The 15,220-nt window shown below is 35.5% G+C and overlaps 1 protein-coding gene across 2 annotated transcripts in view; it reads left to right on the forward strand.

Annotated features, from left to right (window-relative positions):
- The window catches only part of ZFYVE9 (zinc finger FYVE-type containing 9), a 91,360-nt gene that overhangs the window by 36,882 nt on the left and 39,258 nt on the right, over positions 1–15,220 (forward strand). For both annotated transcript variants that reach the window (XM_087820432.1, XM_087820431.1), the window contains 4 exons: positions 112–2,213; positions 10,417–10,516; positions 12,918–13,094; positions 14,716–14,885. In XM_087820432.1, the coding sequence (XP_087676558.1) occupies positions 112–2,213; positions 10,417–10,516; positions 12,918–13,094; positions 14,716–14,885 (2,549 nt within the window). The remainder of the gene's footprint in view (positions 1–111; positions 2,214–10,416; positions 10,517–12,917; positions 13,095–14,715; positions 14,886–15,220) is intronic.

Below are 15,220 nucleotides of genomic sequence, written 5' to 3' on the forward strand. Positions count from 1 at the left end.
AAACTCCATAGCCTAGGGATATTTTTTTATATTTGCAAATGTAGTTGATTAATTTAGTCCTAGCTTTTCCAGTATTACCAGCAAACTTACTATAATTATTTATTTTTTCAGATGAAACCGTTTCTCCTATTTTTTTGGATACAAAGTGGAATAAGATTCTAGATCCCCCTCCTCACCGACTGTCATTTAACCCTGCATTGGCCAGTGTGAATGAACCTGCAGTTTCTAATGAGTCACAGCCACAACTGAAAGTCTTCTCCCTGGCTCATTCAGCTTCTCTGACCACAGAGAAAGAGGGTCATTGTGCTAATGGGCAGGACTGTAGTCTGAATCCAGAGGTCAACACAATGTGGATTGATGAAAATGCCATTGCAGAAGATCAGTTAATTAAGAGGAACTGTAATCAAGATGATCAGTGCAGTACTGTTGAAGTGGAAGAGAAGAAATGTGGAAACCCAGCTTGTCTGCCAGATGAGAAGAATGTTCTTGTTGTAGCCGTCATGCATAACTGTGATAAAAGGACATTACAAAGTGAGTTGCAGGATTGTAACAATTACAATAGTCAGTCCCTCATGGATGCTTTTAGCTGTTCGCTGGATAATGAAAACAGACAAACTGATCAATTTAGTTTTAATATAAATGGGTCCACTGAAAAAGATATGAACTCAGAGAAACAAATGGATCTGTTGAATAGACCAAATGCAGAGGGGGATTCTGTTAAACATGTATGTACTACTTCATCTGAGAATCTAGCCAGTATCTGTTCCCCTTCACAATTAAAGGATGATGAAAATATAGGTAGAGACTCCTCCACGTCTGTGATTACAAGCTTAACAATTGATTCAGTAATCTCATCCCAGGGAACAGATGAAAGTCCTGCTGTTAAAAACCAAGAGAACTGTATACAAGATGAGGTTCTGACTGACAAAACCAGCTCTCCTAGGACAGATCTAGGGAGTGTAAACTCCTTTTCTCATTTGAGTGAGGGGGTTTTGATGACAAAAGGGCCAGCAGAGGAGATGACAACTGAAGAATCTGTCCGGTCTGGTTTACCTCTGCTTCTCAAACCAGACATGCATCATGGGTCTGGGAGCGATAACTGTGAACAGTTTTCAGATTGCCTTCTGCCCAGTGAAGTTAGAGCTGATGGAAATGAAGGTTGTGAGCATGAAGAAATTCTTGGCACTACAGACTTTCTTAATTTGACAGAACATTTTTCTGACTCTCAGGAGATGACTAATTGGAAATTGACTAAACTAAATGAAACGAATGACAGCCAAGTAAATAAAGAAAAAGAGAAGTTTCTACAGATGAATCAGCCTGAGGACACTTACAATGATGGTGGAGGAGAGAGAGAGAGAATGGCAGAAGCAGGTCTAGATTTAAAAGGAACTTTTATGAATGAAAGTGAAGAATGTGATTTCTCCACTGTTACGGATACACCAGCAGCAAATATTTCATCTAATTGTTGTGATTCCTATGGAATGCAGAGCCCAGTTTGTTTTGTTCCAAAGACTTTACCCTCCAAAGAAGATTCAGTAACAGAAGAAAAGGAAATAGAGGAGAGCAAGTCAGAATGCTACTCAAATATTTATGAACAGAGAGGAAATGACATCACAGAAGGGAATGGACTACTTTTAAATAGTACTGGTGACCTAATGAAGAAAAATTATTTACACAATTTCTCTAGCCAAGTTCCATCAGTGCTTGGGCATTCTTCACCCAAGATAGTAGCAAACCTGCAATCTATCAGTGTTCCTTTTGGTGGTGCAAGACCCAAGCAACCTTCTAATCTTAAACTTCAAATTCCAAAGCCATTATCAGACCATTTACAAAATGATCTTCCTGCAAACAGTGGAAATAATATTAAAAACAAAAATGATGTTCTTGGGAAAGCAAAAACGGGGGAAAACTCGGCAACCAATGTATGCAATGCTTCTTTGGGAAACATTTCTATTGCTGATACGAATGGGGAACATCTAGAAGGTTATGAATCTGTGATATCTAGTAGACCAGGCCTTGTATTAGCTCCAGAAAGCCCAGATAATGATCTTAGAGCTGGTCAGTTTGGAATTTCTGCCAGAAAGCCATTTACTACTCTCGGTGAGGTGGCTCCAGTGTGGGTACCAGATTCTCAGGCTCCAAATTGCATGAAATGTGAAGCCAAGTTTACTTTCACCAAAAGGAGACATCATTGCAGAGCATGTGGGAAGGTAAGTTGTGTGTCTCAGCTCAGAAATCTAGCATGCTCATTTTGTAATGCTCAATTCGAATTAATAAAAGAAATATAAGGTGAACATACTTTTGGTTGAGATGAACATTATAAATAGCTTTTGAACACCCAGTTCTAGTTCTAAATAAAAAATGACCTCGCTGATTCTTGGTGTTTATATAAGTTTTTTGTTGCCAAGATTTAAACTGAATCAATTTTCATGAACAGATGAGAATTGAGGAAGTGTTGTTTGTGGTTTCTATATTGATGGTACTTGGTTAATGGAATTGTTTGAAATAAGGAAGTTATTCTTTCAATTTAAGAAGTGTTTGTGATTCAGTTCATATTTTTTAGTTCTTGAGAAATTGAATATTATACTTAGAATCCATTGCAGTTTTTGCTGTAGGATTTTTGCTATTGTACTAGACATTCTGGAACTTTTTATACACATACATAATTTTGTCTGTTCCCCCATATATCTTTGATACAAATAGAGTTGAAGACTCCACGTTTTTGTGACAAGATTATAAGAATAGATGATAATTGCTTAGTTCTTCCTAAATTCTTTTAGCTAGTAACACATCAACTTACTAGTTTTCCCTTTCTTTTTTAAAGAAGAACTATAAACAGGGAAGAAAGGAATACAAGGCTTGGTGTCAGGTCTGGATTTGAACTTTAGCTTTGTTAATGTTAACAATATAACTTTATTAAGCCTTAGTTTTTTATAAAAACAAAAAAGTAATAATTTTTATATATTGGGCTTTTATGAAAATTAAATGAGATTACAGATGTAGTAGTAAGTGCTCAGTAATTAATCTCTACTTTCTTGCCTGATTTACTGGATAATTTAGATTAATTAGGATGCTTTTATCTTCAAGGAACAGAGTATCTGATCCAGTAACCTAGACAAAAATATTTATTTTATATAACAAGAAGCCTGCGGATACTCAGTTGTATATAGGTGCAGTCAGGATTACTGAAGTTCTCCTGGTCTTTCCCTCGTGGTCTCAAGATAGTGGCACAGCTCTAAGCATCAAGTCCAACCTGACAACTTCCTAAGTGCAAAGAAACTGGTTGGGGAACAAAAAAGCTTATTCTTCTTGCTGCCCCTTCATCAGGAAGGAAAGGATCCCCAGCACCTTTTTCAATTTATTGGTCAGTTTTTAGACCACAGATCCTTTTAGACCAATTACTGACAAAGGGAAACAGGATTGCCAGGACTGGCTAAGATCAATTATGATTCATCCCCTGGGGCTCAGCCCAATGTTGGCTGGATTCAGTTAATAAGGAAAAGGGAGAGAATGGTTCCTGGGTGCATTCAGCAAGGACTACTATAAGGTCCTAGCACAAAACAACCAAATGATGGGGAACAGAAAGAAGTTAAAGATGTGACCAGGTGGTTAGTCTCTGATTATTAAAATTTGAGGAAAATATGTCTAATTCCTAAATATTTTTCAATCTGAAGTAAACCTATGGTCAGTAGCCTTACCAGTCGTTTTTCTATTAGGGAATTAAAGTCATCTTTTTTTTTTTGTTAATCCTCACCACCGGATGATATTTTTTTCCATTGATTTTTTTAGAGAGGGTGGAAGGGAGAAGGAGAGAGAGACATTGATTGGTTGTCTCCTGCATGTGCTGCGACCGGGGCCTTGGGGATTGAACTTGCAACTGACGTACGTGCTCCTGACTGGGAATCAAGCCTGTGACCCTTCCATCCATGGGCCGATGCTCTAACCACTGAGCAAATCTGGCCAGAGCTAGAGTCATCATTTTTATTGTAGTTTTGCTTACTGTGTCTAGCACTTTCTGAAAATTTTGCTTTCTTAAGAAAATAATAAAAACACTTTTGTTCCAGACCAGCATATCTAGATGTAATGAGTAAATAGGTAATTGAGGTTGATTCAGAAAGAAAATGGTGGCAAAATGCACATATATTTTAAAATTTGATGGACTTTTACAGTGGAATTTGTGAAATTTCTGAATTCATATGGATTATGGATTTATGTTCCATCCTTTTTTCCCTTTTCATCTCCAGTTACCTCAGGAGTATTCTAAAAATTGATGAGATAATACTTGTAAAAATCCTTGAGCTCCTCAGAAAAATCCTTGAGCTTATAAATGTAGGTGTACTTTTTCTAGGTATTAAATTAATCAGATTATACTAGGAATGTAGCTAGAAAAATACCCCAAGCAATGTAATTTTATAAAATAAGTGTTTACTGTTGAAAAAGAAATTTAGTTCCAGTCTAGTAGAAAGTAGGCAAATTCAGTAATTTCTCTGAATATCTGCAGCTGAATTCTCTTTATTGTATATAACAAGTATGTATTAAGCATCTAATGTATATAAGGTTCTGAGCTAGGTATTGGAAATTCAGAGATACATAAAATGAGATATTTATAATCAAGGGCACTGATTTCAGTGAGTGGGGAGAGAAGTATGTGGGAGAGGAGTATTTCTGGAATTTTTTAAAAACCCTAAAATAAAAATTGTACACCACTGATCTGAGTAGACAAATAGACCACCCCACAACAAATTATAATACAGTATATTAAGAGCCAGTCATGTGTGCTTTATGTTCTATTAATTTTTTCCTATTTGAGAGATCAAGAATTGGAGGCTCAGAAAAGTCAAGGAATATTTCCAAGGCCACAGCTTGAAAGTGCTAGAGCCAACGTTAAACCTAGTATGTTTTCCTTCATACTGCTTCTCCCAATGATCATATCTCCTCATTCGTACTAGCAGTATGAACAAAATACGTTAGGATCATTGAGGAATGAGAATTTAGTTTTTCTAAGAATGGCAGCAGGAGTTAGGAAAGTCATGATATCAAAAGTGACTACTTAGATAGGGCTAGTGAATGATAAAGTTAAGATTAGGACCCAGGAGTGCCACATTAAAGGAAATTTCATGTAAACACACAAATGGAACATTTAAACCAACACTTAACTAGAACATTTTATAGCATATGTATTATAAATCATCATAATTTTTTTTACCGTTAGGTCATATAGATCTTATCATTTAAGGTCATTCATAACCATTTGGCCTATAAAACTTGAGGTCACTATTATTAATAAGCTGCTTAAAATGTGTTTGTCATTGTTCAAGTTGTAAATTTGGGCATGTATGATACAGCCTTTCCCATATAAGTGCATATTAATATTTGTCTCTCCATGTATTCATTTGTGCAGTAATTTTACTAATCAAGGAAGCAATAAATATTTGTCAAGTGCCTATTTTATTTCAGTGTGATATCAGTATTAAAATACTTTATTGCTCCATGGAGTTGACATTCTAGTTTGGGAAAATGGAGAATAAGTGCAATAGATTGCAGTAGATTGTGCTAGTTGTAACAATAAAGGTATAAGGTATGATATTTCAGCAGTATAATAAGTTAAGCTCTTGTATATAAATATGTAATTTTTTATTTTTCTAGACTGACTTTACTCTTTGACTTTGTGCCTCTAGCTCAGAAAACTGAGGAAAGTATTTAGATGATGTTTGAAATGTGGTGGGATAATTTTCATTTCACAGTGACTGCTGTTGCTACTGGAATTTAGTAATCTGGGACCGGGGCTGTTAAATATCCTGTGTTAATAAACAGTACAATGCTGCCCAGTAAAGAAATGGCCCACCCAAAATGCCAAGTGCCGTAGTTGAGAAACGCTGACTAACCTGGTTCATGGCAGACAAATTCAGTATTATCTAGTAATTTTAAATCCAGAATTATTAACCCTTGCTCAGTTGCTTCAAATCTCTTCTGCTTATCTTTTCTGTTAGGTTTAGATACTAATTTAGGTACTAATTCTACTGACCTGAGTATTTTATTACATCATAGTCTTTGTCTTTTTGAGAACAGGGTTAGTGTTTCCAGGTCTTTTATCTGTTTCGTATTGTGGTACACTATGTCACTCAGGCACCGTCCAGTGTTGTTGTGTATGTGACATTCAATTTCCATGTAATTCCCTAGCATAGGTGATTCTACAGAAATACATCCCCTGCCTGTGTCCTGTTTCCTCTCCATTCTGGGTAGTTTCTTGGCAAGTCATCTGCTTTTCTAACTAATTTCTGTGCCTTTTTCTAATCCCACACTGTTGTTAGGCCCATAGGATATTAGGAAGGATGGATATTCTTGGATCTTTTGTTCAACTGCATTATGCTGCCCCCTACCTTGGTTTTTAAAAAATCGATCTTTGTGAGGTTTTTTTGGGGGGGGGGGGGGCATTTTGTTTTGTTTTTTTCATTTTTACTTGTGGTTATTTTTCTAAAGCACAAGCCCTCTATTTCTGAAAGTTCCCAACTGTATTAGTTTTCTATGGCTGCTGTACAGGATACCACTAACTGGGTGTCTGAACAACAGAAATTTATTGTGTTATAATTCCAGAGGGTAGAAGTCTGAGACTGAGGTGATGACAGGGTTGATTCCTTCTGAGGACTGTTCCATGTCTTTCTCTTTGACTTGTAGGGTGGCTGTCTTTATGTTCATACGTTATTCTTTCTGTATATGTGTACTGTGTCCAAATTTTTCCTATTATAAGACTACCAGTCATATTGGATTAGGAGCCCACCCTAATGACCTCATTTTAACTTGATTACCTCTGTAAAGACCCTTTCTCCAAATGAAGTCACGTTCTGAAGAATTGGGGGTTAAGACTTCAACGTATGTATTTGGGACAGACACAATGCAACTTGAAACATCAACATATATATATTTTACAGTTAATGGCTTTATTTTTTATTTAAAAAAATTTTTATTCAAAATATTACAGATGTCCCTTTTTCTGCCCATTGACCCCTTCCATCTTCCTCCCCCGTCCCTCACTACACCATTGTTTGTGTCCTTGGGTTATGCATATATGCATATAAATTCTGTGGTGAATCTCTCTTCTTCCATTTTTTTAAATACAGAAAACAATCTCAAAGTAAAGTTAAAATATCCCAATCCAACATCTAAAAATTATATAAAACAAAGAGAGAAAGAAAAAGGCCCGATTTCTATCCAACTCTCATCCTCCAACTTATCTATTTTACTTTAGTTTTCCATATCAGTCGGTACAAACAGAACTATCTCATTCTTTTTACAGGCTGAATTCCATTTTATGATTATACTGCAATTTAATTAATGTTCCTGTACTGATGAACATTTGGATTGTTTATAACCTTTGGTTAGTACAAGCTGTACAGAGATAATTTTTGTGTACATCTCTTTGTACATGTAGATGTTCTTACTATGACCTATCTTTAAAATTGCATATGTTGGGCCAAAGGGAATGAACATTTATAATTTTTTAAAATATTGTTAAATTAACCTACCAATTTATACTACCACCAGCAGGATATGAGAGGAAGTTTCTCTTTTCTCTGTACCCTCACCATCATCGGATAATATCAGTTTTTTTTAAAAAAAATCCTTGCTTGTACCATTGACCGTCTTATATATTTTTCTGTGAATTTACTTGTGTGAGTTTTTGCCTGTTTTTCCTTGAAAGTATTTGTATTTTTCTTATTAGTTTATTGAAGTATTTTATATGTAATGGATCTTAGCTCTTTGTCCACTATATATAGCACAAATATTTTATCCAGTCTATTATTTTTGTTGCTTTTACAAATGGAACTGTTTTTGTAATTTCCTTTTCAAATTGTTCATTGTTAAACACAACTGATTTTTGTGCATTGACTTTGTATCCTGCAACTTGGCTGAATCCACTTATTAGTTCTGTTTTGTGTGTGTCTGGGTATAATCTTTAGGGTTTTCTACATACAAGATCATATCATCTGCAAACATAATTTTACTTCTTCCTCTCCAATTTGGATGTCTTTTATTTCTTTTTGTTTGCCTAATTACTTTGGCTAGAACTTCCAATATTATGTCGAATAGAAGAGGTGAAAGCGGGCATACTTGCCTTGTTCCTGATCTTAGAGGAAAAAGCTTTCAGTATTTCACCATTGAGTATGATGTTTGCTGTGACTTTTTCATATGTGGATTTTATTATGATGTGGTATTTTCCTTCTCTTTCTAGTTTTTTTAGTGTTTTTTTGTTATGAGTATTTTCAGATGCTTTTTCTGCATCAGTTTAGATGACCATGTGGATTTCCCCCCGTTCATTCTGTTAATGTATATTACATTGATTGATTTTTGTATGTTGAACCATCCCAAATCCATTCTTGCTCCCCTCTATCTTTTTCCCTACATTGCAGCAATGCAGATACAGTCATGTCTGTGTCTTTGACTAAAACATTTAAGTGATTTCCCATTGCTGTAATGAAAAGACCAAAATTATTCATACAACCTGTAGAAACTTTGCTTGGTATGGCCTTCTCTTATTCTATGCAGCCGTAACTCTCAGGCTTCTTGCTTGTTTTTACTTCCTTGATGGAGCCATGCTTCTTCTCCTAATGGAACCTGTGCACATATCATTTCCCCTGCTTATTGTTTCACTTAGTACCATATTATGCTTAGAAAACTTTTACCTATACTTCAGATTTTATCTCTGTCATTTTCTAAATAAAACCTTCTCTGACCATGCCAATCTAGGTAAGCCTAGATTACATTATCTATTTTACTGTGCACTTTTTTGAAGCAAGTAGTTTTATATTTACTTGTGTGAATATTTGATTTTAGATTGTAACCTCCATAGACCATTAATTCCATGAAGGCAGGGACTATGTCTGTTTGTTCACTGCCACACCCAGTGGAGTAGTGTGGTGCCCAGCACATAGTCAGGGCTCAAATATTTGTGGAATAAATGAGTAAATTATGTCTTTTTGTTTTTACCTCTTGATTAGAAAGATTATTGAAGGATTTAAGGAATATTAACATAATTGAACTTACTTTTTAGAAAATTCTGTCATTTCATATTTGTGTGAAAGATGTATTGGAAAGATACTTCTGAAGATTAGAAGGGCAGATCATTATGATCTTCTAGGCTTCAGATAATAAAGGCCTGAAAAAAGGCAGCAGCATTAGTGATGGAGAGAAAGAGAAGGGATTTGAGGAGAACTATTTAAGAGGGAAAATCAGCAGGACCTAGTGACTGACTGGATGTGGTCATCGTGAGGGAGAAGTGAAGTCTCAAATTAAAATGAAATATGTGAATTAGTATTAAGTAGTGTTACATAGTGGTTAAGAACAGAGCCTTGGAAACTTATGTAACTTATTGGCTGTATGAGCATTGTTACTTAACATTTGTCTATTTAATTCTCTTATTTATAAATAAGTGTCTTTATAGAATTTTCAAGGTCAAATGGGATTATAGGTGTAAAGTGCCTAGTATTGATGCAGTTTGCTGTGAACTTGAGCAAATCATTTAACCATCCAAACTTAGTTTCTTCTGAGAGAAAATAATAATATATCCCCTGTTCTTCCTACATCATGGAGTTACTTTGAAAATATAAAGCCTCTGAAAACTATAAATTGGTAATCATAGTAGCTAGACATATTAATAATACCTAGAAAGAGAGAAGATGATCTCTCTCACATTGTCTTTTATATGACTTCATTTCTTGGTTCATCTTTGTAAGATATAGGATACATCTGTGCCATAAAAACTGGATTAGTAGAATTTACCCTCCTGGGAACAGCTTTCTGCTTATATGAAGCTCTCTTTGATATTGACTAATGAGTTCTCAAAAAAATAAATCTTCACAGGGAGCTAAGGAGATTGTTGTTGCCTGGTGTGGAAGGGAGAAAGAAGTAAGATTATCAAGGGCCGACCCTGGAAGGTGGAAATAAGGTGCTAGTGAAAACAGTTGGTATGATTATTAGTCCATACATAAGGGTAGTAAAAAACAGAAGTTAAAACCCAGAATTCTCAATCTTTGCTTATTTCACCCTGCTATCTTACCTTTCCAAACAGAAATAGCAGGTGTAACTATCTGTAAATGCCTATGTTATTTGATATTGTGTATAGGAATTTTGCCTAAGGACAGCTCAGACCCCCTCTGCCTCCTCCTTGCCGCTGTTTATTTGCTGATCTTGGCTAAGATTTTTATTTTTCATGTCTACCTAACTGCTGGCAGACATGTGAACTCACACACTTGCTTTTGAATTGGGTCTTGTGCCCAGCTTCCTCAACTGCATTTTCCTTTGATGTCTTTAGTGTTGTAGTAATAAGGTTTCCTATCAGTCAGTGTTGGTCAATACTGGTTTACTCCTTTTATACTGTGATCCTAAGTAAATTTAGTATGTTCTTTTTTCCTGCAGGTTTTCTGTGCATCCTGCTGTAGCCTGAAATGTAAATTGTTATACATGGATAGAAAGGAAGCTAGAGTATGTGTAATCTGCCACTCAGTGCTAATGAATGGTAAGTATTAAAACAGGTAGAATTCACAGTTATTGAGAACAAGAGAATTTCCTGCCTTTCTCTACAAGTTGTTTAGCTTCTGAAATGTCATAACTTTAACTGAAAATATTGATCTAAATTCCCATGTTTTGAAAATATTTTAGCATTTCAGAATTCCTGTGCCTAATATAATGAATGAATGCTAAGGTCAGGTAAGTTTTACAGAAAGAATGAAAGTTCTTGTGGAAATCTGGTGCTATGTGGCTGTTAATGTTCCTGTGAAATGGTTGGACTGGGATGGGGGTAGGGAGCTATTGACCACTTAGATGACGAAATATTAAAATTGGACTGAAGTTGTCCTTTCAAGTAAGCTATCTCTTTCTAGGAAATACCTTAATAACTTAAAATATATTCTTAGTAACATCTTGTTTCATTTACCTTATTAAAAATAAATATTTTAGCATCTAGGATCAAATAGAAAGTTGCATTTCTCTATCAGTTATTTCCTTAATACTACTTAGATTTGTTATAAGGATAATGATTTTAAATATAGTTATTTGTTAAAGAAAAAAATATGGCCAGAAGAAGGTAAATATAGCTTATCCAGTGCTCCTCTTTTGCAGGATTGGAAATGAATCCAAGGCATTTTAGCTAAAAACCACCAGAGTGTTCTCGTAAAGAGATATGTAATTGATTAGGCTTTACTGTTTTTCTCTTTAGCTGTATCTTCGTACAGTTGTCAGAACAATTACTAATAGACATAAAATGTTGCACTTAGCTACCACTGCTGCCTGTGCCAGGGTAGTGTGCCACCTGGAAGCTGAAACTTACCTGCTCTAGGCCTCTCTTGCTCTGTCTGTCTCCGTTGCTCATAGTGATGTTTTCCTGTTGCTGGTTTATTAACCTATTGCATGTCGATTAATCTGATCTGTTCTAATCTTTGTGAGCTTCCCAATTTCCTCCCATTTCTGAATTCTTATAATTTTGATCAAATATGTATTCATTCTCTTTACTCTTAAAAGTCATTTTTTAGATGGTGGTTATTTCACTCTGTTGATCAATTGGTGATTTTTATTCCTGCTTTCATTTTCAGACATATATCCACAGTTAAGAGCATCCTGCTTAATTATAGTACCCAATACCTCTTTTATTTGATGAGGTCTTTCAACTTGATAGCTTTTTTTAACTTGACAAAGCTAAAGATGAAGGAAATGGCAGAGGATTCATATGAACTACTTACTTTTTATTAAGCAAGGATACCCTTAATGGGATCCTAAAATAATATACTTTTCCTGGTTTTTCCAGTGTCTTTCCTCTTGCATGGCTTAGCCTGGTCTTTTACTGAATATTTAATTTGATGCTTTTCAATGTTCCCTCTCCTTTTTCCTTTTCTCTTCCCTTCTTTCTGCCTGTGCTTTCAAAGGAACATAGCTGTTGTTTCCAGCCTTATCCTGCAGTTTGGAGGCAATAAATATTCAAAATCTTATGGATCATTCTTTGATGTTGAATGAGATTTTTAAAAAGATGTTAAAAAAATTGGGTGGTGTCTATTCCTGGGCGTGTGATATTACCTGAACCTGGAATATAAAATTTGATAGCTTTCATTTCTGTAGCATCTTTCATCCTATTTACTTTAAAGACAGTAGCTGGTATATCAGTATTTAGTTAAATTATAGACTATACAGTATTTTAACACATTGTGAGCATTTATATTGCTTGATAGCACTTGTATGATATTGGCACATTTCATGTTCAAATGGGTCCTGTGCTTTTGAGACACACCAAAGATGTGAAATGGTTGTTTTTGCTGGATACTTTTGCACAGGGTGATGATTGCACAAAAGCAGAATTCACAAAACTGTTGACTTGCATTCTCCTGAGCTCTAGGCTTCAGAATTTTTCAAATGAGATTTTACCTCAACTAAGAGAAGAACCTAAAAGTCTCGAAATTACAAAGAAAATATTATACAATGGAGTCATGCTATTTTAGCCCCTGATATTGATTTTTGATGGAACTTTATAAAATGTATTGAACATTAAACCTCCCTACTCCACCCCAAATGTCTAAATCCCATCCCAGGTGCAGATCCTTAGTAAGTTTGATGTTGTTTCACTCCCTCTTAAGGGAATGTGTGATTTCCTTTAAAGAAGCCAGGGGCCTAGTCATTAACCTCAGGCCTATCAGTCTGTATCAGAAGTATCTTGTAATTCTTATTTGTTGCTTCCAAATAGTTTACTTAACTAAGTGGTCTCCTTTATTGAATAAAACTACATATCTCCTTAATACTACTTCACCAACTGGAAGAGAGACATGCTATTAGTATTAATGAGGAGGAGCTACATTATTTACCCAATATTGTGGAGGTCTTGATGTCCATATTTTGCAATCCATTCACATTGATTGTGTCTGTATTTGCTTTAGCTCAAGCCTGGGAGAACATGATGAGTGCCTCAAGCCAGAGCCCTAACCCTAACAATCCTGCTGAATACTGTTCTACTATCCCTCCCTTGCAGCAAGCTCAGGCCTCAGGAGCCCTGAGCTCTCCACCTCCCACTGTGATGGTACCTGTGGGAGTTTTAAAGCACCCTGGAGCAGAAGGTAGGGGATCATGTGCTATTCTCTCTCTTTTTCCTCACCAAGTTCCTCTGAAAAGGTGCTGATGTGATTTTACAGCACAAGTCTTTAAAACACTACAGATAAGTCCCTTTGGATGATTATTAAAGTGGAAGAACAAGGTGAGAAATGTGTTAGACTATTTCTGGGCAAGTAAAGAATAGGGTTGCCTGGTATTTTGGAGGCACCTCTAAAAATATGCCAGTATTCTCTCCAGTTTTAGAATGGAGTAATTACACCGCTTATACTTGAAAAGAGATGCAGATTTTGAAGTCTGCCTGTAAAATCCTAACCTCATGCCTACTTTAATGTTCTTTGTAGGAGTTCACTAAGTGATGAAAATGAGAGTTCTTCCTTCTGACCAGCCCATCGCTTTTTGGCATATACAGGGCCATTTTTTCTTTTCTTTTTTAATCTATTCATATAAAAATATGAAAATATTATGTTAGGTCCATAGGTCTTTATAAAATCCAGAACTTTAATTCTGATTATATCATATGATAAGTAGAAAATTGTAGGCTCAACTTATTTTAATTATATCTTTATGACTATGATATTGTCAGATGAAAGGCATTTTGTAAGTTCAGGGGATTATCAGTAAAAGTAACAATTATATATTTCCTTAAAATGATCTTGTTAGGAAGTATTCCTTGATAATGAATATCAATCTTCTTTCATTAATTTTATGTCTTTTTGTCTAGTAATATTCCCTTCCCCTTGCTTAATAGCCCTCCTCCCCTTTTGAAGATCAGACTTCTACTGATGTTATCATACTCTTCCCCATTTTCTCCTTTCTTCAGATCATCCCATAGTGATACTCTTTGTATTTTTATGAGTTCAGGCTTGCTTTCTTAAAATCTTTATTCTCTTTACTTCATTTGTCGTTTTTGTTGTTCTTCCTTAGTCTCTCTTTGTTTTGGTTGTTTGAATTGATTTCTAAAACTGGATTTAAAAATATTATTTCATCGGATTCAGGTTTCCAGCTTTTCCCTGTCCTTTTACTAAAATACCAACTACTTTTGCACTGCCAGATCAGTCTTTTTCTTCTTCAGTTACACTTTAGGCAAAGATCTGGTCAGTTTGCTTCCCAGTTCTTACATGTCTATGCCAATTCTTCCTTTATTAATTCATAATTCTTCAGCATTCTTCAGGGCATCTTTTGCCCTTTAAAAATACCATAGCACTTTTCCAAATATTTATTTCCTGTAGAACCTCATATTTTTAGGAGATGTGGGTGTCTACTGCTAGATATTTTTTCCCTACTATTAATTTATTTCCTAGGCACTTAAAACACCTTCTTTGATTTCTTTTTTAGTGACATGGGACAGAGTATGTGATATAATCATAGGTGTATTTAAGAATTCTTAATATTTTAAACCAAAATGTTTTAAATCTTTACAAATAAGTTATAGAACTATATTTAAATATGTATTTTATTAATTTATAACCACTTTTACACACAGTTACAGTTCTGATAGTTCTAGTTATAAGATGTTAAATAGTGATTTTTTTTTTTTGTACATCTGGAATTGGTGGCCTTCTCTTTGATGTTAGAAACCCTACCGATGTCACATTGATGCCTGTTTTATTTTTCTGGCTCCTTAAGTGGCTCAGCCCAGAGAGCAGAGGCGAGTTTGGTTTGCTGATGGGATCTTGCCTAATGGAGAAGTTGCTGATGCAGCCAAATTAACAATGAATGGAACTTCTTCTGCAGGAGCCCTGGCTGTGTCACATGACCCAGTCAAGCCAGTAACTACCAGTCCTCTACCAGCAGAGGTAAGAAAAACAAAATGGCAACTGAAAGTGAGTATTTAACTTTACTTAGCATGTGCTGCCTCTGCCTTGCTTTTTTCTAAGTTGAGTGACCTTTCTGTGGAATCCTATAGGTTTAGATACAGTTTAGTGCATATGTGCATATGTGTATGTGCATACATGTGTGCGTGTATAGGGGTAAAAGTATATGTGGCAAAATCAGTTCTTGTTTGTTCTATATTTGGAAGTTTTTTGAGGAGAAAGTTTCTTATGAAGGTTGTTCTCAGGTGAGCTCAGGTTACCCCTGTAGCTAGAGGTCGTGCTAGAGGGAATCCTGGCTCCTTGATACACTGGTTTTC

This window comes from Miniopterus natalensis, chromosome 9 (genome assembly GCF_054644295.1).
Source record: "Miniopterus natalensis isolate mMinNat1 chromosome 9, mMinNat1.hap1, whole genome shotgun sequence".
Taxonomy (NCBI): Eukaryota; Metazoa; Chordata; class Mammalia; order Chiroptera; family Miniopteridae; genus Miniopterus; species Miniopterus natalensis.